Source organism: Zootoca vivipara, chromosome 16, assembly GCF_963506605.1.
Source record: "Zootoca vivipara chromosome 16, rZooViv1.1, whole genome shotgun sequence".
Lineage (NCBI taxonomy): Eukaryota > Metazoa > Chordata > Lepidosauria > Squamata > Lacertidae > Zootoca > Zootoca vivipara.
The window spans coordinates 34,404,010-34,427,294 of NC_083291.1; the positions used below are offsets into that span (position 1 = coordinate 34,404,010).

Below are 23,285 nucleotides of genomic sequence, written 5' to 3' on the forward strand. Positions count from 1 at the left end.
AGAGTGATTCATTGCAAAAGGGCATTTTCTCCAAGCAGAGTTGGGGAGCGGGCAGGAGTATAATGTGCAATGAATGGCAAACATAAGTCAGGTCTTGGGCCCAGTCTTCTTCAACATCTTTATCAATGACTTGGATGATGGGCTTGAGGGCATCCTGAGCAAGTTTGCAGACGACACCTAATTGGGAGTGGTGGCTAATACCCCAGAGGACAGGATCACACTTCAAAATGACCTTAACAGATTAGACAACTGGGCCAAAGCAAACAAGATGAATTTTAACAAGGAGAAATGTAAGGTACTACACTTGGGCAAAAAAAAATGAAAGGCACAAATACAGGATGGGTGACGCCTGGCTTGAGAGCAGTACATGTGAAAAGGATCTAGGAGTCTTGGTAGACCGCAAACTTGACATGAGTCAGCAGTGTGATGCAGCAGCTAAAAAAGCCAATGCAATTCTGGGCTGCATCAATAGGAGTATAGCGTCTAGATCAAGGGAAGTAATAGTACCACAGTATTCTGCTCTGGTCAGACCTCACCTGGAGTACTGTGTCCAGTTCTGGGCACCACAGTTCAAGAAGGATACTGACAAGCTGGAACGTGTCCAGAGGAGAGCAACCAAAATGGTCAAAGGCCTGGAAACAATGCCTTATGAGGAACGGCTTAGGGAGCTGGGTATGTTTAGCCTGGAGAAGAGAAGGTTAAGGGGTGATATGATAGCCATGTTCAAATATATAAAAGGATGTCATATAGAGGAGGGTGAAAGGTTGTTTTCTGCTGCTCCAGAGAAGCAGACACGGAGCAATGGATTCAAACTACAAGAAAGAAAATTCCACCTAAACATTAGGAAGAACTTCCTGACAGTAAGAGCTGTTCAACAGTGGAATTTGCTGCCCAGGAGTGTGTTGGTGTCTCCTTCTTTGGAGGTCTTTAAGCGGAGGCTTGACAGCCATAGTTTCAAGAATGCTTTGATGGTGTTTCCTGCTTGGCAGGGGGTTGGACTGGATGGCCCTTGTGGTCTCTTCCAACTCTATGATTCTATGACTCTATGATTCTAGGTGCAACCTAGGGGAAGGAGGGGATTGTTTTTTGTCTGTTTTTTTTTTTGAAGGAGGGGATTGTGAAAAGTGGGAATAGGAGGGCAAGATGGGGATTTTTGCTGCATTTTTGTGGACAGGCTGCTGCTGCACTTTAAACAGCTGTGTGACAGGTAAGCAATGCAAGAGCTGGACCTGTTCCTAGCACAAGAGATGTAAGAGGAGAGAAAGGGATTGTATTTCAATGGCAGAGCACATGACGCGCAAGCAGAAGGTCCCTGGTCCAATCCCTGCTGTTTCAGAAGATCAAATGTGATGCAACACAGGCAGAACACGAAGGCACAGAAATAACCAAAGTCTTACTGTATTAATAGGAAATAAGGTAAACGCAAAGTACAGGCGATACACGGTGGATCAGCAACGACGCGACAGACAGGTTGCCGGCGTTTAAGACCTGTTTCGCCCAGGAGCTTAGGCCACCTCATTCTCCTCTAACTAAGAATATAAAGAATACAAGATGCTGAATTTGCAAAATTAACAAGAAAACACTGTGGCCTAAGCCTAAATAAGAAACTGTACTTTCACTAAAGAAGATACCACTGAAGAAGCCCAATATTGGGCGAAACAGGTCTTAAACGCCGGCAACCTGTCTGTCGCGTCGTTGCTGATCCACCGTGTATCGCCTGTACTTTGCGATTACCTTATTTCCTATTAATACAGTAAGACTTTGGTTATTTCTGTGCCTTCGTGTTCTGCCTGTGTTGCATCACATTGGAACTCTGCACGTTTTGGCAGCATTGGCCCATTGTTTCGGTTTCAGAAGATCAGGCAGCAGTTGATGGGAGAAAGACTTCTGCTGGAGATCAACTGTCAAGAGTAGGCAGCACTGATTTAGATGCCAAAAGTAGGGAGAGGACCATGATTTCACTCCAGTAGTCAAAATACACCACCATCAGGATGCTATTAAGCAGAACAGTTTCTAGGCAAAATTAAAAAATTCCTTCAGTAGCACCTTAAAGACCAACTAAGTTTATATTTTGGTATGAGCTTTCGTGTGCATGCACACTTCTTCAGATACACTAATCTATCTGAAGAAGTGTGCATGCACACGAAAGCTCATACCAAAATATAAACTTAGTTGGTCTTTAAGGTGCTACTGAAGGAATTTTTTTATTTTGCTTCGACTCAGACCAACACGGCTACCTACCTGTAACTAGTTTCTAGGCAAATAGAGGTGAGGTACATAGACATTGGAAACAGCTGGTCCACACTAAGAAAGGAGAGACTGCAGCTCCAATGAGTGATAATTTACAAAATGCATTTGGATACACAGTGTTCCCCTTTGTATTTCTCCCACACGCGTGGGATAGGAGGTTTAAATCTCCATCTACAGATTTAGTCCTCAATCCATCTCCTACAAGATGGACCCAGTGAACACAAATGGTGTTGTGCTTTTTATGGCAAAGCTTTTTTGTGTGCGCGCGAAAAATATGAAGGTTTTGCCCCCAAATGTTGAGCTTTTTTGAAAAAAATCTCCCCAGCCCCACTCCACAAAAAACACATGATGTTTTTGAGCTTTTTTAAAAGGAAATGTGCTAAAATCTACACTTCCGAGATTGGTTGCCATATGTCTGGATTTTCCCAGACATTAAAGCGATTTCTGCCTGGACATTGTGCTGAGGCTGGGCATTTCCTGGTGTCCTGTTGCCCCTAGAACAAAGACAACAGAAGATGAAATAAGAGAGCTGGGTGCATTGTACTGCCATGGGTGACACAGAGTACAACAGAAGGCAGAGAACAATTGGGGGAGGGGGACATTGTGCCAAATCTGCACTGGAGAGCCTAACCGGACATTGGCTCCTTCCCACAGAGGAACCTGACAGAATTTGTTGTGGCCGTGGATGCAAACAACATGTTGCGCCTGTATGCAAGCCTCCTCCACGAGCGACGGATCCTGCTCACCACCAGAAAACTCAGCACGGTGAGGGCAAGTGGATGCTTTGGGGGGGGAGGGGGGAACCTAGACACATATAAAAAATGCTGCGATAATGCTTTAGGAAAAACAGTGTGTGTGTTTGTGTATGTGTGTATAGTATATATAAAATTTCCCATTAGCTCACCATCGCCATCTAGTGTCACATTTGTAGAATACATTCAAAACACTCTCAAAACGTTGTGTTTGCAGCTGTACAGCTGGGTTGCAGGTCTCAGGGAGGAGAAAGTTGCCAGGTCTCAGGCCCGGCTCTAGGGGTAGTCATGGTGGCGTGGGGCGCCAGGGCGCTGGGCCGGCAGGAGGACGCTGCACGGTGAAGCCGTGCTGCACCTGCCCATCCACCAGGGCGCATACCTGCCAAGTTCCTCTCTGAAAAATAAGGGACCGGACCGGAAGTAGCATACTGGAAGTAGTGCGGCGGGCATTTTGGAACTGGGCAGAGCAGCACCAAAAGTCGCTTCTGAGCATGCTCCGCCCAGTTCCAAAATGGCCGCCGTGCCAGAATAAACCGGGGGAAAACAAAAAAAAATCTGTTTTTTCGGCTGGGGACAGCTGGAAAAACAGGGGTTTCCCAGGGAAAACGGGAGACTTGGCAGCTATGCCAGGGCGGGGGCGCCGGAGCGATCTCCGTGCCAGGGCGCCCGACCGGCTTGAGACGGCCCTGCCAGGTCTCCTGTGGTTCAAGCCCCAAATTGCAAGGGGCAGAGGTCTGGGAGTTGGGGGGGGGAGGCTGCCTGGTAGGGAGAGGTCTAGCGGTGGTGACATAGTGGAAAATGGGCTAGCCTGACACCCACCTACCCACCTCCTGAATCTGGAGGAGACCCCAAAACGTCAGGCCAAAATCCTGGCAATTTTCAGGAAGAGGACAGGGGCTAAATCCACCTGTAAGGCACAGGCTGTAACTTGGAGGGTGGTTCTGGTCTTCCGAGCAGAGTCAGGCCATCCTAAGGGAAATTTCCTAACGCCCCCCCTCTCTCTCCCTGCAGCTCACAGCCTGTGTTCAGGCATCCCTCTCCATGTTATATCCCATGCACTGGCAGCACATCTACATCCCAGTGCTGCCTTCGCACCTCCTTGACTACTGCTGGTGAGAACTTTACGTTTCTTCTTTTTGAAAAACTGGGCAGGGCAGGGGGTAAGACTGAAAGTTGGGAGCGGGTGGCGCTGTGGTCTAAACCACTGAGCCTCTTGGGCTTGCCGATCAGAAGGTCGGCGGTTCGAATCCCCACAACAGGGTGAGCTCCCGTTGCTCTGTCCCAGCTCCTGCCGACCTAGCAGTTTGAAAGCACACCAGTGCAAGTAGATATATAGGTACCACTGTGGTGGGAAGGTAAAAGGCGTTTCCATTCGCTCTGGCTTCCGTCACAGTGTCCCATTGCGCCAGAAGTGGTGTAGTCATGCTGGCCACAGGACCTGGAAAGCTGTCTGTGGACAAACACCGGATCCCTCGGTCTGAAAGCGAGATGAGCGCCACACCTCATAGTCGTGTTGGGGGGGGGGAAGCCACAGGGTGTGTCTGGGGGGGGGAGCTGTCTCCCAGAGCCTATGCCCAATGACCCAGCCATTTAAATAAAACTTAGAAGCCTGTCAGATTTCCTAGGAGCCAGATGGATGTGGGGAGAGACAGGGCTATGAGGCACCCCCTGAGAACAGAGACCCTGTTCCTGTTTGCGTGGTCCTGTTTTTTTAAAAAAATTATTTATGATTTTCAATTTTATACATTTCAATAACTTTACAATCATTTTGACATTTCAAAACTCGACTTCCTTCCCCCCCTTTCTGCAGTTCCTTATTTTTAATATTTTCTGCACATCTAAATTAACGGAATTTGCTCGTTTATTCATCTGCTTTAAATATATGCTCTTATAAGACTGCAGGTTCTTACAACAATCCTGCCAATGTTTTTATCTGTTTTCCTGTTTGCGTGGTCTGAACCCCCTCCCCACAGGGGCGGACTTTGGTCTCAAAATTCCCTCCCAGTGTGGCAGAACCAGCCACACTACTGCCCTAAATCTGCCTTTGCCCTCACCCAGTACCTTCCAACCAGTGCTTCACTGAGAGATATACAGGCTCAGATCATCCTGGCCAGTGCCGGATTTACATATAAGCTAAACAAGCTATAGCTTAGGGCCCTACTCTCTTTGGGGGGGGGCAAAAAAATGTAAAGGGGAAAAAACACCTGAATGTACATTTCCAAAATATAAGATACAAAACAAATAAAATAAAACCTACATACAGCAACAGTGTTTTGTGTTGTGTAGGCTCCTATGATGTAGGTAATGGGCCCCCATCATTTTAAGTTAGAGCTTAATAATTATTTCACTATTTGTTGTCACAACACTATTAATATACTTCTTCTTAATTGTATTTCAGTTCAACACATACTTTGAAAAAATACAGATTTTGTTATGTGCAAATGGCTTTAGATACCTATTAGGTCCATAAATTACCATATAGCATATATTCTACACAAAAAACAGCCACAATTTGTTGTTGACAAAAGACAGCTGGACATATTACTTTCAGTAGCTTAGGGCCTCATCAAACCTCAATCCGACTCTGTTCCTGGCATCTGACTTGGGGGGGGGGGTTGCTGGGAAAATGGCCTATAAATAAACAGGTAGCGATGGTGATGTCTGCAAAGAATCAACAGCAAGAGCAAGGTAGGCACCATGCATAGACCCTCAGCAGCCGGTTGCTGTTTCTTATCCTGACAATCTGAGTCTCCGCTGCTGTGATTTGGGAAGCTGTAGTTCAAATCAAGTCTCTGTTGTAGACAAATGGACGCAGTAGGGATGCAGGTGGTGCTGTGGGTTAAACCACAGAGCCTAGGGATTGCTGATCAGAAGGTCGGCAGTTCGAATCCCTGTGACGGGGTGAGTTCCCGTTGCTCGGTCCCAGCTCCTGCCCACCTAGCAGTTCGAAAGCACGTCAAAATGCAAGTAGATAAATAGGAACTGCTACAGTGGGAAGGTAAACGGCGTTTCCGTGTGCTGCTCTAGTTCACTAGAAGCAGCTTTGTCATGCTGGCCACATGACCTGGAAGCTATACGCCGGCTCCCTCGGCCAATAATGTGAGATGAGCGCGCAACCCCAGAGTCGGTCATGACTGGACCTAATGGTCAGGGGTCCCTTTACCCTTTACCTTTACCTAGTTCAAATCAAGTCTCTGTTGTAGACAGAGGACCGAAAGGTGGAGCATCAAGTTGAACAAAAGAAAAAGAAGTGTTTCCCTGTACTCCCACCCCTGGGCTTGCCCCCATGTCTCTGACATCTGCTGTGGCGAGGCTTGGACCCCTCCCAGTGCCTAGGGGTGGTTACAAAAGGTAAAGGGGCCCCTGACCATCAGGTCCAGTCATGTCCGACTCTGGGGTTGCGGCGCTCATCTTGCTCTATAGGCCTAGCGAGCCGGCGTTTGTCCGCAGCTAGCTTCCAGGTCATGTGGCCAGCATGACAAAACTGCTTCTGGCGAACCAGAGCAGCGCACGGAAACGCCATTTACCTTCCCGCCGGAGCGGTCCCTATTTATCTACTTGCACTTTGATGTGCTTTCGAACTGCTAGGTGGGCAGGAGCTGGGACTGAGCAATGGGAGCTCACCCCGTCACAGGGATTCGAACCGCTGACCTTCTGATCAGCAAGCCCTAGGCTCTGTGGTTTAACCCACAGTGCCACCTGGGTCCCCTCCCAGGGCCTAGGGGTGTTTACAAGAGGACCTTGTGCCTAATTCATTGCAAAGGTAGAAATGTGAGCTGCGAACTTCAATGAACATTAAAAGCAGGAATCTTTGGTGTATTTAAAGACATAAATTTCATATTTTTTTTTTGTGTGTGTGTGTGTGTGTGTGTGTGTGTGTGTGTGAGAGAGAGAGAGAGAGAGAGAGAGAGAGAGAGAGAGAAATATGAAAGACAGTGCTTAGAAGTATCATTGTTTTCCCTGGAAAGCCCTTACCTATCTGATCTGCTTTAAGCCTGCGTGTGTTTCCCCACAGAAGGACTTTTCCCTGTTCTCGAGGCCATGCCCCATGGCTCTAGGGGCAAAGTAAGTCAGGCAGGCTTCAATGGAGCCTGGGTGGCCAGGGCCGTAGCTAGGGGGTGGTGAGGAAGGTCACCGCTGGGGCACAGGTGAAGGGGGGGTGCAAAACCAGCTAAATAATATGTTCATAAAAATGTCTATAAATAAAAATATTGATAATTGCCTCATAAGAAAAGGTTTTAAATAGAGGGTATTTATTGGGGGGCGGGGTTGGAGGAGAGGTGGAAAGAAGAACTAATTTGTCCATGGCTAGGGGACGCAATCTGGACGGTTCTGAGCCCACCCAAATCTGTTACCAGCTCTGACTTTCTTTCCTTCCTCCCTTTCTTCGACAGTGCCCCCATGCCCTACCTCATAGGAATCCACACCAGCTTCATGGAGGTAAGCTTGCCAATCTATTCTGCCCCTGGCCTCACAGGTCAGTTCTCATGAGCCTGCAGCTGAGTCCTGCAATCCCTGGCCCCAGAGGCACAGAACATCCATGTAATGAAGAGTAGGGGAGCCAACATGTTCCATGAATAGGTGCAAGAGGATGGACAGGGTGGGTGGGTGGGTGGGTGGGAAGAAACTCTGGTCAACATCAACGGAACCTCGACACCCAGGGCAGCCGCCATTTTGTGGTCACTCGTAGTGTAGGCTGTACGGTACTGTTGAGCAAAGTCTGTTTGTTCCATACTTCAGTCCATAGCTGCCAAGTCTCCCGTTTTCCCCGGGAAATCCCCGTTTTTCCAGCTGTTCCTGGAGAGATCAGGTGGAGCTGGGTCACATTTAACATTCATGACAGCGGTTTCCAAAGGCAGTGAATAGAAGAGCAAGCAGTGTCTCTCTTTTAGTTTCTCTCTTTTTGTCTTTGATTCTTCCAGAGAGTGAGGAGCAAGGCCCTGGAAGATGTCGTCATTCTCAACATCGACAACAACACCTTTGAGTCACCCTTCCAGGACCTGGAAGACCTCCCAAGTGATGTAGTTAGTATTGATTTCATAAGATGGTGATGATAAATATCAATAATAAACTATAGTGCAGGTAGTTTTGATGTCCTTCTGAACACCCTGGGTCCTTGGTGGTTTCCTTCCTTTATTCTTTTCTCCCACTGATAGCCCCTCTTCTTCCCCACTGCTTCGAATTATCACAGCTATCTTCTAACAGTTGTTTTTTATGTATGCAAAGTTTAGCTTCCAGTACTAAACTTCCACTTTAAAGCAACTGATTCATTGCTGCCCCCTCTTCTTTTCAGAAAATCTATCAGCTGAAAATGTATTAGCAGAACTGGAAGATGGGAAATGGCCCTGCATAAACTCTTGGGCTATTCTGCCAATGTGTGAAAATTGCAGTTTTCTGCTATGTTCTGACAGAGGGAGTTGAGCTATTTGAGAGAGAGTTCATTTATTTTTATTTTTGCTTAGTATTGTTCTTTAACTCTCTAACTTCCACATACGATTCATAAAACAATTCAGGTTTTGAGCTTTTTCAGATACAGTACATCCCATACAGAAGAAGGTCATAAACTCCTAATGATTGCCACATAACTCCCATACAGTGGGTTTTTACAAAAAGTACACTTATTAAAATCAATGGACCTAACTTAAGGCTCATCCACACTCGCGCTTGTCATGTGCCTAGAAAACACGACCCCCCTTCCCCCGATCCTTTCCCAGGGACGACCCGCTTTTTAGTTCTAAATCGGAACAAATGGCAATCCATGAAAAACCCAAATTGCTGTTTGCTCCGATTGATTCTTCCTTTGCTGGGACTTCTTCTTACTTTTTGAAATTTGGCAACCCTACGGCAATGGGACATATGACAGGACCCTGGCACTTGGTTAGGGCTTCTGGGTACAAATTGTGGTTGAGACACCCTCTTGCGATTTGATGGAAGGACCCCCTGATCGAGGAAGAGCTTGTAACCCTCCTCCTCTCCCTGCACAGGTCTCTCTGTTGAAGTTCCAGCTGAAGAAACAGACCGCGACTACTGGGGATGGAGTCGCCCGAGCTTTCCTTAGGGCACAGGCACTGCTGTTTGGCAGCTACCGCGAGGCTCTTGTTTGCAACCCGGTGAGTAGCTGGGCTCCTCTTGGTTCAAAGTTTGTGCGAAGAAGCAATGATGGATGCTCAGTAAACAGGCTGCCTGGAAGCAACTTCTCCTTATCCCACGTGAACACTTGCGATGCATACCTATATTAGGGTGACCAGACGTCTCCATTTCCCGGGGACAGCCCCCGGATTTGCAAATAAGTCCCCGGACATATTCCATCCCCGGAATGTCCCCGGATTTCATCTAATGTCCCCGGGAAATGCAGCTGTGGCAGTCTCAGCAGCCCGGAGCAGTTGGCTCTGGCTGGCTTCAGGAGCTGCTCGGAAGTCCCCATATGATGGTGGTGGTGTAGGGGCACTAAGATGCAGCTTCTGGGCTGCCTCCACCTTCCCTGACCCCAGCAACTAAGCTGCGAAGGGAGGCTTCATGCTGCCCATCGGAGCAGCCTCCCAACTTCTACTTGCGTGCAAGCAGGAGCAAGGGGGGGGATCTCTCAGCTGTGAAGGGAGGCTTCACGCTGCCTATCAGAGCTTGCGTACAAGCAGGAGGGGGCAGGGATTTTTCAGTTAGGCAAAGGGAAGCCTCTCTTCCCAGCTAGTAGGAATGGGATTGGGGCTGCTCAGATGAAAAAGGAGGCATCGCGCTGCCCGAGCCTTGCCACTGCCGCTGCTCTCAGCCCTCCTTCTCCACCTTCCATGCCTGACCCACAGCACACGGCTTCCCCACCACCACCGAAGAACTAACCACTCAGGGGCTGCCCAGGCTCATGGAGAAAGAAGACAGAAGCCTTGGAGGAACGAGAAACATGGTGGTTGAGGTCAAGGTGGCTGCCGCCCCCCTGCCACCACCATCGCTGCAGCATCAGTGTCCCGAACGTGTAGTATTTAATGAATGAATGAATTAATTAAATTGTCCCCAGATTCATTGGAAAAAACCTGGTAACCTTAACCTATATTGCTTGCAAGCGTCTCTCTCTCTCCCACCCTCCAGCCACACTGACTATTACCTCCCAACTTCTCTCTCTTCTCTCTGCAGGGAGAGCCCATCTCCTTTTGCAAAGACACCTTCTTGCAACAAGGCTCCTGTGCCATGCAGGCTTTCCTCCAGCGGGCCGTGCACCTGCAGCTCTTCAAGCAGGTATGGGCTGATGGAGAAACAAAGAAGATGCTCTTCCACAATTTGAGCACCACTATCAAATGGCCAGGCAGACAGAAGGCATTGAACTGTTCTCCCCTTCCTTGTGTGTACCAGTTGTTGACGCTGTGTGTGCTTCCTTCTCCCGTGGAAGATGACTTCTTCCCGCCTGTTTTCTAATGGCTTCCTTTGTTTCTCTCCCCAACACTGCACCCAACCTCAACTCCACCAGTTCGTAGATGACCGCCTGGAGAAGCTGAATGCAGGAGAGGACTTCTCTGACCTCTTTGAGCAGGAGATCAACAGAAGCCTGTCCCCAGGTAGGGCAGAACTTCACTTGCTTTTACTCTTCAGCTGATAAACATGGAAATGGATCCACAAACGATCCACCGAGCCACAGGTCGTATGGCCTCCTCAACACACCTCCCTTTGGGGGGTACTTCAAAGGTTAAGCTTTGACAACAGCGAAGTGAGAGCAAGAATTTACTGGGAGACTCCTGAGATTGTAGGATGCTTCCACATTAGGGATTGTAACCAGTTACTCTGACATAGAGTAGACTCATAGAAAGCAATGGACATGACTCACTTAGGTCCATGGGTCTCCCCTGAGTGTAACTTAATTGGATACAGCCTTAGGGCACTAGGAAGGTGTGGTTAGCAACACTTTCCAATGATATACAAACTCTGGAACTCCCTGCCTATTGATATCAGGCTGGCACCTTTATGGTATTCCTTTTGGTGTCTGCTGAATACATTCTTATTTAATAATAAGAATTATTATTTTATTATTTATACTCTGCCCCTCTGGCTGGGTTGACCCAGACAAGCCTACTCAGATGTTTGGAAAGTCTATAGGAGTTTTAATTAGTTTCCGTCTTATTTTATGGTGATTTTAAGGTAGGGTTGCCATAGGTCCAGAATTTCCTGGATATAGCCGGGAAAAGGTCGCTTAAATGTCCATGAAAATCTGTATTGGCAACCCATGTTGGCAGTTCGCTTTTGGCAATTTCCCTTAAAAATGGCTCAAAACCTAAGGAAAGCTCAACAACTTGGCCACCCCCCCCCCAAAAAAAAACTGAACAACTTTTTGAAATATGGCAACCCTATTTTAATCTTCTGTATATTTTAAATTGTCCATGGAGTTTTCTTGGAAGGGATACTGGAGTGGCTTGCCAGTTCCTTCTCCAGGTGGATCACGTTTAGTCAAAACTCCCCACTATGACCTGTCCATCTTGGGTGGCCCTGCATGGCATAGCTCATAGCTTGTCTGAGTTATTCAAGCCCCTTCACCATGACAAGGCATTGATCCATGAAGGGGATCAATGATCAATGATCCATAAAGCTACGAACATGAGTTTGACCAAACTGCGGGAGGCAGTGCAAGACAGGAGTGCCTGGCGTGCTATGGTCCATGGGGTCACGAAGAGTCGGACACAACTAAACGACTAAACAAATATTTTAAATTGCGGTTGTACATTTTTAGTGATAAGTATATTGTTTTATCTTCTTCTTTTTGGAAACTGCTTTGAGGGGTTTTCCCCTTCAAGTGGTATAGAACAGGCATCCCCAAACTGTGGCCCTCCAGATGTTTTGGCCTACAACTCCCATGATCCCTAGCTAACAGGACCAGTGGTCAGGGATGATGGGAATTGTAGTCCAAAACATCTGGAGGGCCGAAGTTTGGGGATGCCTGGTATAGAATTTCAATAAAATAAGTACGGTAAGTAGATCAGTTTGTGGGAATCCCATGACGTTTCCCTACCAGCACCCACCCACACATTTCGCGCTACATTTAGGAGCCTTTCTGTGTAGGGAATGTGTTCAGGGCTGCTTTCTGCATCAAGTTCTTCACAGGGAATGGGTGCTTTGTATATTGGTGGGCAGATATAAGGAGTTACTCTGAATATACAGTTCAAATCTCTGTGAAGGCAAAGTCAAGGCCCTCAGGGACACTCACCTGTCCTCACCTGTGCTCTCTTCCCTCCCCAGGTAGCATGCATTCCTATCAGCTATGGGTGGAGAACTTAAAGGTAAATTAATGAAGCACCATCCATCTTCTTTTACCTTGTTATCTCTTTTCCTCACAGCTACTTGTTTTGTTTGCGCTGAGGTCTTTCCTAGGCTGTCTTTTAGGGCCAAGCCCCCAGAAAGCAGCTTACATAATATAAGCGTGAAATTATAAAATTGGGACATTTGATTAAAAAGTCACCCACCATAAAGTATCGTGAAAGACCACACTAGGAATAAATGAAGATAAAACAGCAGTGGAACAAAAACAGGGATAAATAACATTCATCTCAGGATAATTCCACACAAACATGTAAAGCTCTTCAGCACATTTTATTCTCATCTTTTAAAAAATGTGACTTGACTTCAGGGAGGTTTGGTTTTGTATTTTTATCTTGAGAGAGGCTACAAAAAAGTCTTGCTGTGATTATTAACAGTGTGGCCATAAACATGCTTGTGCTGTTGAAGAAGAAAACCTAAGAAAGGGGTTTGCCCAAAGCCGCTTTTGGCAGATGTGGGACTTGAACCCTTGTCTTCCAGATCCAAGCCCAGCTCTAGATGTCTGGGTCCGTTGACCATGCAATGAGTAGGTAAACAAAAGGTAAAGGACCCCTGGACGGTTCAGTCCAGCCGAAGGCGACTATTTCATCTCGCTTTCAGGCCAAGGGAGCTGGTGTTTGTCCACAGATATCTTTCTGGGTCATGTGGCCAGCATGACTAAACCGCTTCTGGTGCAACGGAACACTGTGACGGAAACCAGAGTGCACGGAAATGCCGTTTACCTTCCTGCCGCAGCCTTACCTATTTATCTACTTGCACTGGTGTGCTTTTGAACTGCTAGGTTGGCAGGAGCTGGGACAGAGCAATGGGAGCTCACCCCATGGTGCAGATTTGAGCCTCCAACCTTCCGATTGGAAAGCCCAAGAGCAGGGGTTGGCAACCTAAGGCCCATGGGTCACAAGCAGCCCATGGGGGTCGTTTAATCTGCCCATGGACCCCTGCTGCCTACTCAGTCGTCTCCCATGCGCTGCGGAGAGCAGAGCGGGGACCGCCTTCTGCAATGCTGGCCAGCTTCTCATTGGCTGCAGGAAGCTCCTGCAGCCAATGGGAAGCTGCACATGCCTCCTCCACGCCGGAAGGAGCGCCAGAAGTAGCATTTGCTCCTGCATGCACACACACTCCGGCCCACCGCGGTGTCTGCAGGACCGTGAACCAGCCCAAGCCACAAAAACTTTGTCGACCCCTGCCCAAGAGACTCAGTGGTTTAGACCACAGCGCCACCTGCGTCCCATGCAATGAGTAGAATTCACCCAACCATGAGCCACCATTAAGTGTAGCAGAGTGGGAGAGGTCAGGATCCCGGGAGAGGGAATTGCAGTTGGAGCAGGGTCTGGAGCCAAGAAAGCAATGGTGCGATTCTGCCCAATCCACCAGGCAGGGCAGGGTGAGCACAGGCCTCCTGGATTCTCTGAGCTCTGTGTTTTGGTCCTTGATGTGGGCTGGTGAAATTTAATGGCTAAGAGTCAGAGCATGAATCTCCTTCTCAACATCAGTGCACACACACCCGATCTGCGGTTTGGAGGTAGTAGTAGTGACTTAATTTACAAGATTCTTGCTTTTTTGTTTCTTATTTATTTATTTATTTATTTTTAATTATTTATTATTAAGTTATAATCATAAGGACCCAGGTGGCGCTGTGGGCTAAACCACTGAGCCTAGGGCTTGCTGATCAGAAGGTCGGCGGTTCGAATCCTCGCGATGGGGTGAGCTCCCGTTGCTCGGTCCCAGCTCCTGCCAACCTAGCAGTTCGAAAGCACACCAAAATGCAAGTAGATAAATAGGAACCGCTACAGCGGGAAGGTAAACGGCGTTTCCATGTGCTGCTCTGGTTCGCCAGAAGTGGCTTTGTCATGCTGGCCACATGACCTGGAAGCTATACGCCAATAATGCGAGATGAGCGCGCAACCCCAGAGTCGGTCACGACTGGACCTAATGGTCAGGGGTCCCTTTACCTTTACCTTTAATAATCATAAATAAGAAAGAGGCTGCATTTTAATTTTAATGTATTTAATATTGTTTTTAAGTTGTATTTTAATCAGTTGTTTTATATCTAGTGTTAGCCGCCCTGAGCCCGACCTTGGCTGGGGAGGGCGGGGTATAAATAAAATTTAATATTTATTTGTTTTATGGACTGCAGTTTGCACAAGCCGACACACACAGGCCGGGGGACTTGCTTCCTTCCTGCACATCAAATGATTGTCCCAATGGCCGGGAATTATATCAATTATATCAAGCTCCCTTGCATAGCATCCTTGCCCACTAGTGTCTTTTGAATGTGCTGTTCCTAATAGATGGATGCCTATGCTTCATCTCTCTCTCTCTCTCTCTCTCTCTCTCTCTCTCTCCTTAGAAAGGTGGAGGAGCCCTGATAAGTACCATGAAAAACAAGACCAATCCAGCTGTCAGGAATGCATATCAATATGTAAGGCATTTTTTTTCATAGTATTTAGTCAGAATCTCCTTTCTTGTAACTTGAGGCCATTGGTTTGGGTCCTACCCCCAGAAAAAACAAGCTTGCTCCATCCTCCATGTGACAGCCCGTTGGCATACCTGCCAAGTTGCTGTCGGAGAAATAAGGGACCAGGTGGAAGTAGCAGACCGGAAGTAGCGCTGCCGCCATTTTGGAACTGGGCAGAGCATGCTCAGAAGTGACTTTTGATGCTGCTTTGCCCAGTTCCAAAATGGCCGCCGCGCCAGAAGTCGCACTGCAGCCATTTTGGAACTGGGCAGAGCAGCATCAAAAGTCGCTTCTGAGCATGCTCCGCCCAGTTCCAAAATGGCCGCCGTGCCAGAATAAACCGGGAAAAAACAAAAAAATCTGTTTTTTCAGCTAGGAACAGCTGGAAAAATGGGGATTTCCCGGGGAATACGGGAGACTTGGCAGCTATGTGTTGGATATTTGAAGATGGCTCTCATATCCACTTTTCTCCAGGCTAAACATCCCAAACTCCCTCAACTGTTCCTAATAAGGCTTAGTTTCCAGACTCTTGATAGTCTTGATTCCCCTCCTCTGCACACATTTCAGCTTGTCAATATCCTTCCTAAATTGCGGCACCCAGAACTGGACACAAGACTTCAGGTGTTGTCTGACCAAGGCAGAGTAGAGTGATACTATTGCTTCCCTTGATCTCGACGCTAGACTTCGATTGATGCAGCCTAGAACAGCATTAGCTATCTTTTGCTACTGCATCACACTGTTGCCTCATGTTAAAGCTTGTGGTCCACTAAGACCCCAGATTTGTCACATGCACTGCTAGTAATCCAGGCTCCCCATCTTATATTTGTTCATCTGGTTCTTCCTCAGTGTAGAACCTTATGAACCCTATTGAATTTCATTCTGTTTGTCTGGTCCCAGTTCTCCAGTCTGTAAAGGTTATTTTAATCCTGATTCTGTCTTCTGCAGCATTAGTTGCCCAGTTTGGAGTCATCTGCAAGTTTGATGGGCATCCCCTCAGTTCCCAGCAACCCTTAACAAACTACGTTGCCCAGAATTCTTTCAGGGAAAGAATGTGCTTTGAATGTGCTTTTAAGTACGGTCGTACCTTGGAAGTCAAACGGAATCCATTCCGGAAGTCCGTTCAACTTCCAAAATGTTTGGAAACCAAAGTTCGGAAATCAGAAGCTGCGGAAGTCGCGTCAGACGTTCAGCTTCCAAAAATAGTTCGCAAACCGGAACAGTCACTTCTGGGTTTGCGGCGTTCGGGAGCCAAAATGTCCGAGAACTAAGCTGTTCGAAAACCAATGTATGACTGTAGTTGCAGTGAGGGTTTTGCAAATTCCAACTAGTAGGATGCAATGTTGAAGACTGCACAAAATGGCTATGTTTATACACACACAGGGTGAGCATTAGGTTTAGGGTGTAAAAAAGAGAAAGTTTACTCTCTCTTTTTTACACCCTAAACCTAATGCTCACCCTGTTTGTGTGCAGCCTTCAGAAGCTACACATTTCAATCAACTGATCTATTTTTTTTCTTTGTCCTTGAAATTCTGGGAAGTATTGAACTAAGTTTTACTCAGAGTAGAACCTTATGTTAGTTGTGTCTATTATTGTCAATGCACAGGGGCAGTAGGCAAAACAGGAATGGGGTCCTGCTTACTGGGGTCCAGTCGAATCTCGCTGGAATCTGCCACCTTCACTTCTCCTCACTTCTGCAGCCGCAGGGGTAGGGGTAGGCAGGGGGCCTGTGGGGGCACTGCCCCATGGTATTCTGGCACAAGATGGTGGCTGCCTCAGCCCTTCTCATGGGCAGGCCAGCCCTATCAATGAGTCTTCTCTGAGTAAGACTAGCTTTGGCCCCAACCCTCTGTTTGGAGTGCTGCATATCTCCTCACACCCCCTCCGTGCTCTGTCTAGGCCAAAGGCCATGCCAAAATGCGGCTGAAGAATATGCGGAGCCGTCTCAAGGAAAAGGTAAGCCACTCCAGACTTTTTCCTTAAAACGATTAAAGGTGATGTACGGTTGGATGAGTGTTCAGTGGCTCTTGTTTTTGCATTTGCTTAAAACCCAATTGAAAATTGTTTTTAGAGTTTAATTCTTTAATAAAATTTCTGTTTTACATGTTAGAATATTCACTTAAACCACCTTAAAATATCAGTGAATTCCCTTCCCCTCTTTCCATGGTTCATTCTGCACAACATAAATCCCCCCATATTTTATATAAACCAAACCATTCAGTATTCCGTTAAAAACTTATTTACACTGTTGAATTTATCTTAATGCCGCCCACATTTTCAAATAAACACAATTTCCCTCCATATATTCAATAAACATTTTCCAATCTTCTGTAAACCTATGTTCTTCTTGTTCTCTTATTCTATATGTTAGGTCCGCAAGCTGTGCATATTCCATCAATTTAAGTTGCCAATCTTATTTAGTTGGGACTTCTCTTGTTTTCCATTTTTGGGCTAACCAAACACGAGCCACGGTAAAGGTAAAGGGACCCCTGACCATTTGGTCCAGTCGTGACCGACTCTGGGGTTGCGGCGCTCATCTCACGTTATTGGCCGAGGGAGCCGGCGTACAGCTTCCAGGTCATGTGGCCAGCATGACAAAGCCGCTTCTGGCAAACCAGAGCAGCACATGGAAACGCCGTTTACCTTCCCGCTGTAGCGGTTCCTATTTATCTACTTGCACTTTGGTGTGCTTTTGAACTGCTAGGTTGGCAGGAGCTGGGACCGAGCAATGGGAGCTCACCCTGTTGCAGGGATTCGAACCGCCGACCTTCTGATCGGCAAGCCCTAGGCTCTGTGGTTTAACCCACAGCGCCACCCGCGTAGTGGCATACATTAATAACCTTTTCCGACACCTGGGTGAAAATTGTTTTTAAATATGATTTAATGTTTTACGAACAGAAGAAGAGCCTATTGGATCAGGCCGCTGCTCCACCCAGTCTAGCATCGTGTTTTCACCTTGGCCATCCAGGTGTTTGTGGGAAACCTGCAAGCAGGATCTGAGCACAAGAGCAACACTCTCCCTTCTTGTGGTTTCCAGCAACTGGTATTCAGCAGCAGTAATGCTTCCAACTGTAGAGGCATAGCATAGTCATCATGGCTGGTAGCCATCGATAGCCCTCACCTCCAGGAATTTGTCTAATCCTCTTTTAAAGCCATTGGGGCGGGTGACCATCTAAATAAATACTTTCTTTTATGTGTCCTGAATCTTCCAACACTCTATTGCCAGGGGCGGGGGAGAGACTTTTCTCTATACGCTTTCTCTATGCCACGCATAATTTTATAATTCCTTTCCAATTCTCTGCAACTAGTAGACATGCTGCTACTAAAAGAAAACCAAGGTCCAATTGCCCTCCTTAAAAAGAGTTAACAGTCTCAAACTTAGGGTACATTCCACATATTGACCTGTAATATAGCTTATTTCTGTAAATGGTTGCATGACAACATGTGCAAATGGCTTTAGATACCTATTAGGTCCATAAATTACCATATAGCATATATTCAACACTAAAAACAGCGACAATTTGTTGTTGACAAAGGACAGCTGGACATATAAAGGGCCCCATTACCTTCAGGAGCTTAGGGCCTCAGTGACTGGACCTAACGGTCAGGGGTAAAGGTAATGGTAAATGGACCCCTGACCGTTAGGTCGAGTCGTGACCGACTCTGGGGTTGCGGCGCTCATCTCGCGTTATTGACTGAGGGAGCCGGCGTACAGCTTCCAGGTCATGTGGCCAGCATGACAAAGCCGCTTCTGGCGAACCAGCACAGCACACGGAAACGCCGTTTACCTTCCCGCTGTAGCGCTTCCTATTTATCTACTTGCACTTTGACGTGCTTTTGAACTGTTAGGTTGGCAGGAGCTGGGACCGAGCAACAGGAGCTCACCCTGTCACGGGGATTCAAACCGCCGACCTTCTGATCAGCAAGCCCTAGGCTCTGTGGTTTAACCCACAGCACCATGGTCAGGGGTACCTATACCTTTAATAGGTATCTAAAGCCATTTGCACATAACAAAATATGTATTTTATCAAAGTAATTATTACGAGTCCATGCAGAATGTAGACAACATATATATAGAAATGAGCAAAGTGCTATTTTAGGGAGCAGGCTAGGCCCATTACCGGTACTTACATCAGGCATCCCCAAACTGCGGTCCTCCAGATGTTTTGGCCTCCAACTCCCATGATCCCTAGCTAAGAGGAACAGTGGTCAGAGTTGATGGGAATTGTAGTCCAAAACATCTGAAGGGCCGAATTTTGGGAATGCCTGACTTACATCATAGGAGCCTACACAACACAAAACACTGTTGCTATATGTAGGTTTTATTTTATTTGTTTTTTATCATATATTTTGGAAATGTACATCCAGTTTCTTTTTCCTTTAATTTTTTTGGGGCCCCCCAAGCGAGTGGGGCCCTAAGCTATAGCTTGTTTAGCTTATACATAATTCCGGCACGGGTCAGGATGGGAAGCAAAGCTTATGCTCAGAATAATCTTGTCCCCTCTAGGATTCCAGTACAGGCCCTCATCGTCAGCGAGGGCATTCCTCGAACTGTGACCTTATCTCTGGCCCCATCATGCCCACCAGGAATAGCCAGTCTGAGAGCTTGCAAAGCCGGTTGCCCATCACCCAGCACTTTGGGAAGGTAAGGGGGGAATGAGTCATTTAAAATGGGTGGGGAAACTGCACCACTACCACCGCCACCCTGAGATAATAATAAACTTCAATAAACTTTATTCGCATTAGCCAACGGCCATAGCAACAATAAAACAATACAATATGTACAGTGGTACCTCGACTTACGATAAACTCTAGATACAAATGTTTCTACTTACGAAGGGGGGAAATGACCACGCGCTTGCGAATTTCTTCGACTTACAGTCAGGCCCTCGCCGCCACTGCTCTGCCGGCCTCGCAGGATCAGGGCCTCATGAGATCGCCCCCCCCCCGCCGGCCGCTCTACATCCCATAGGGCCGGATCGGGCCCTCACTGCCGCCGCCGCTCAGCCGGCCTCCTGCTGCTCCGCACTCGCTGCCCCTCGCAGGCCTCCTGCCTGCCTTTAAAGTGCCTTTTTTAAAGAACCCCTGAACAAATTAATCCGTTTCCAATGCATTCCTATGGGAAACATCATTTCGACTTACGAATGTTTCTACTTACAAATGTGCATTCGGAACGGATTAAATTCGTAAGTAGAGGTTCCACTGTAGAAATAAAAACATTGGATAAAAGGCACGTTTTAGCATCCTAAATTATCACTCAGTTGGTGGCCCTTCATCTAATAATTGCACCATCTATGTATCTAGCAACCTTTGCTGTTATCTGGTCATTTCGGTCTGATAAGAGGAAGTGCATTATGGCTGCAGATGGGCGTCCTGGGATGGTTAGTAGAAGTGGGGTAATAATCTCGTTCCTCGGGTCTTTGTAGAGGAAACAAGACAGGAGGACATGTGCCACTGTTTCTATACTGCCATCTCCACAGGGGCAAAGTCGTTTCTCGAGTAAGATCTTTTGGAATCGGCCCTCAAGTACGGCAGAAGGCAGAACATCCAGTCTAGCAAGTTTAAAAGCACGTCTAAATTTTGGAATAGTAAGTTTGTGCAAATATGGAGCCATAGAATCAAAATGGGAGGTAGGAAAAGGAGCATACCATGGACAAAATTTCTTTATAATAGCCAGATTATTCTGGTGCTCTATGTCTTTTAAACGTTGTCCAATTAGACTTTTTGCTTTGATGCGGCCCACCGTGAGTAGATGTTGTGGGGATAGGCTGCAGGAGAGAAGTTTTTGATGAACAGTTTTGGTCCAAGCACTTTTGTGGGAATCTTGTGTTACTAAAGGCAATAAACCAGGTGGGTTTGAATTTAGGTGGAGCCAGAAATTAAGAGTTATTTGCCAGGTCCGTACTTCTACAGAAGGGAGACTTGCCTCCAGTCGTAATGATGCATTTGGAACGCATGGTGGGACAGGGAAAAAAAAATCTGCCTTAAAAACTTTGATTGGACAGATTCCAGAGTGCTACGATGGTTACCAGTCCAAATTTGGGCCCCATAAAGTAGCTTCGCTAGGGGTTTGGCTTGAAAAACTTGTAGGGCTGATGGAATATGTTTGCCACCCTTCGTGTGGAAGAAATGGGTCAGCGTTTTGGCACTTTGAGATGCTTCTTCTTTGGCACATTTTTGATGTGCATCTCATGTCCCCATTGACTGGAAGATAAGGCCCAGATACTTGAAGGCTTTAACCTGTTCGATTGGCTAGTTATCCATTTGCCAGCTATTTTCTTGAGAAGACCATGACTTTGGTTTTCTGATAGTTTACGGCCAACTGTTCTCTCCGGCAATATGCTGAAAATTCTCCTGTCAGTTTTTTTCGGCCTATTTTTGTTTGGGATAGGAGAACCACATTGTCCGCATATAATAGCACTGAGATTGGTTTTGCGGCCAGTTTGGGGGCGTAGATGTTAGACCCTTAACCATGTCATTTATATATAGGTGAAATAATGCTGGAGCTAGGATGCTAGACGCTTAACCATGTCATTTATATATAGGTGAAATAATGCCAGAGCTAGGATGCATCCTTGCTTAACTCCCTTGGTAACTGGTACGGGTCCTATGAGTTGGCCATTTAGGGAGCAGCGTACGTTCAGCACGGTGTCTTTGTAGAGGCAGTTAATCAGAAATAAGAATCTTTTGTCTATGCTTGATGTATGGTGGTACGTTTCCGAGCACAATTCAAAGTGCTGGTGCTGACCTTTAAAGCCCTAAATGGCCACTGTCCAGTATACGTGAAGGCTGCTCCTCCCCCCTCCCCACGTTCCTGTCGCTGGCTGCAGCCGCGGAGGGGGCGAAAACAGCCCAATTTCTATAACCCGCAGCTACTTTTCCCCTTCAGTTTTTGGAGGGAAAAAGTGTGGGTTATGGTCCATAAAATATGGTTTTGTTTTTGTTTTTTGCTTCTGGGGGGGCAGCTGCCCCCCGACCCTCGCTGGGTACGCCCATGCCTCCTGTATGCCCATGTTATTCAGAAGGAAGCCCTTATAGTCTAATTGTGACTGTGCTTCTTTGTGTCAAATGTAGAGAGCAGCAGTGTAATCATCAGAGCTGAGTTCACATTTGTACCGAAAAATAAGTTACAATATGCAAAGCAGAAAGTCGGGATAGAAAATTTGGCTGAATTAATTGCACAACACATATGGGCATTGTGTACTATTTAATTGCCATGTCTTCTGCTAAAGAATCCTGGGAATTGTAGTTTGTTGAGAGTGCGCAGGTATTCTCTGTTGGAGATCCTTAGCTCTCCTTGCAGATCAACAATTCCCTGGTGAGAGGGAATGACTGAAAGCGGGTTTGTTGGCAGTAAAGACACATCTAGTGTTAAGGATTGCCTAATGTTTAGGGAAGTTTTTAATGTTTGATGTTTTATCACTTTTCTATTCTTATTAATATTCTGTTGGGAGCTGCCCAGAGTGGCTGGGGAAACTCAGCCAGATGGGTGGGGTATAAATAACAAATTATTATTATTATTATTATTATTATTATTATTATTATTATTCCGAATGGAGAAAGCAGCCTCGCTGTCCTGAGAGTCTCCAGCTGAATCCATGCCCTACCTTACACTAGAGTGGGGAATATGTAGTTTCGAATCATGGAGAAAGGGCCACTAATCACCTAACCCAGACATCCCCAAACTGCGACCCTCCAGATGTTTTAGCCTACAACTCCCATGATCCCTAGCTAACAGGACCAGTGGTCAGGGATGATGGGAATTGTAGTCCAAAACATCTGGAGGGCTGCAGTTTGGGGGTGCCTGACCTAACCACTCAGGACATTTTGTTCTAGACAAGGGGATCAGAACCCTTACAGGTGTGTGTCCAGTGCTGGATTTACATATAAGCCATAGTTGCCAAGTCTCCCGTTTTCCCCGGGAAACCCCCGTTTTTCCAGCTGTCCCCAGCCGAAAAAACGATTATTCTGGTGCGGCGGCCATTTTGGAACTGGGCGGAGCATGCTCAGAAGCGACTTTTGATGCTGCTCTGCCCAGTTCCAAAATGGCTGCAGTGCGACTTCTGGTGCGGCAGCCATTTTGGAACTGGGCACAGCAGCATCAAAAGTCACTTCTGAGCATGCTCCGCCCAGTTCCAAAATGGCCACCGCGCTACTTCCGGTATGCTAATTTCGGTCCGGTCCCTTATTTTTCAGAGAGGAACTTGGCAGGTATGATATAAGCTAAACAAGCTATAGCTTAGGGCCCCACTCTCTTGGGGGGGGGGCAAAAAAATTAAAGGAAAAAAACTGGGTGTACATTTCCAAAATATAAGATAAAAAACAAATAAAACCTACATCCAGCAACAGTGTTTTGTGTTGTGTCCTATGATGTAAGCAATAGGCCCTCGGTCATTTTAAGTTAGAGCTTAATTATTTCACTATTAATATACTTCTTCTTAATTGTATTTCACTATTAATATACTTCTTCTTAATTGTATTTCACTATTAATATACTTCTTCTTAATTGTATTTCAGTTCAACAGTTACTTTGATAA

General features: G+C 46.7%; 1 protein-coding gene across 3 annotated transcripts in view; it reads left to right on the forward strand.

Annotated features, from left to right (window-relative positions):
- Positions 1-23,285, forward strand: part of DENND1C (DENN domain containing 1C) — a 50,527-nt gene that overhangs the window by 21,680 nt on the left and 5,562 nt on the right. Inside the window, exons 10-21 of one of the 3 annotated variants that reach the window (XM_060268704.1) lie at positions 2,905-3,015; positions 4,014-4,114; positions 7,397-7,442; positions 7,925-8,026; positions 8,987-9,112; positions 10,128-10,229; positions 10,459-10,546; positions 12,216-12,256; positions 14,644-14,715; positions 16,648-16,704; positions 19,256-19,393; positions 20,229-22,714. In XM_060268704.1, the coding sequence (XP_060124687.1) occupies positions 2,905-3,015; positions 4,014-4,114; positions 7,397-7,442; positions 7,925-8,026; positions 8,987-9,112; positions 10,128-10,229; positions 10,459-10,546; positions 12,216-12,256; positions 14,644-14,715; positions 16,648-16,704; positions 19,256-19,393; positions 20,229-20,537 (1,293 nt within the window). In that variant the 3' untranslated portion in view covers positions 20,538-22,714. Of the gene's footprint in view, positions 1-2,904; positions 3,016-4,013; positions 4,115-7,396; positions 7,443-7,924; positions 8,027-8,986; positions 9,113-10,127; positions 10,230-10,458; positions 10,547-12,215; positions 12,257-14,643; positions 14,716-16,647; positions 16,705-19,255; positions 19,394-20,228; positions 22,715-23,285 lie in introns of those variants that run through there. The other 2 variants (XM_060268702.1, XM_060268703.1) reach the window with 2 other exon arrangements.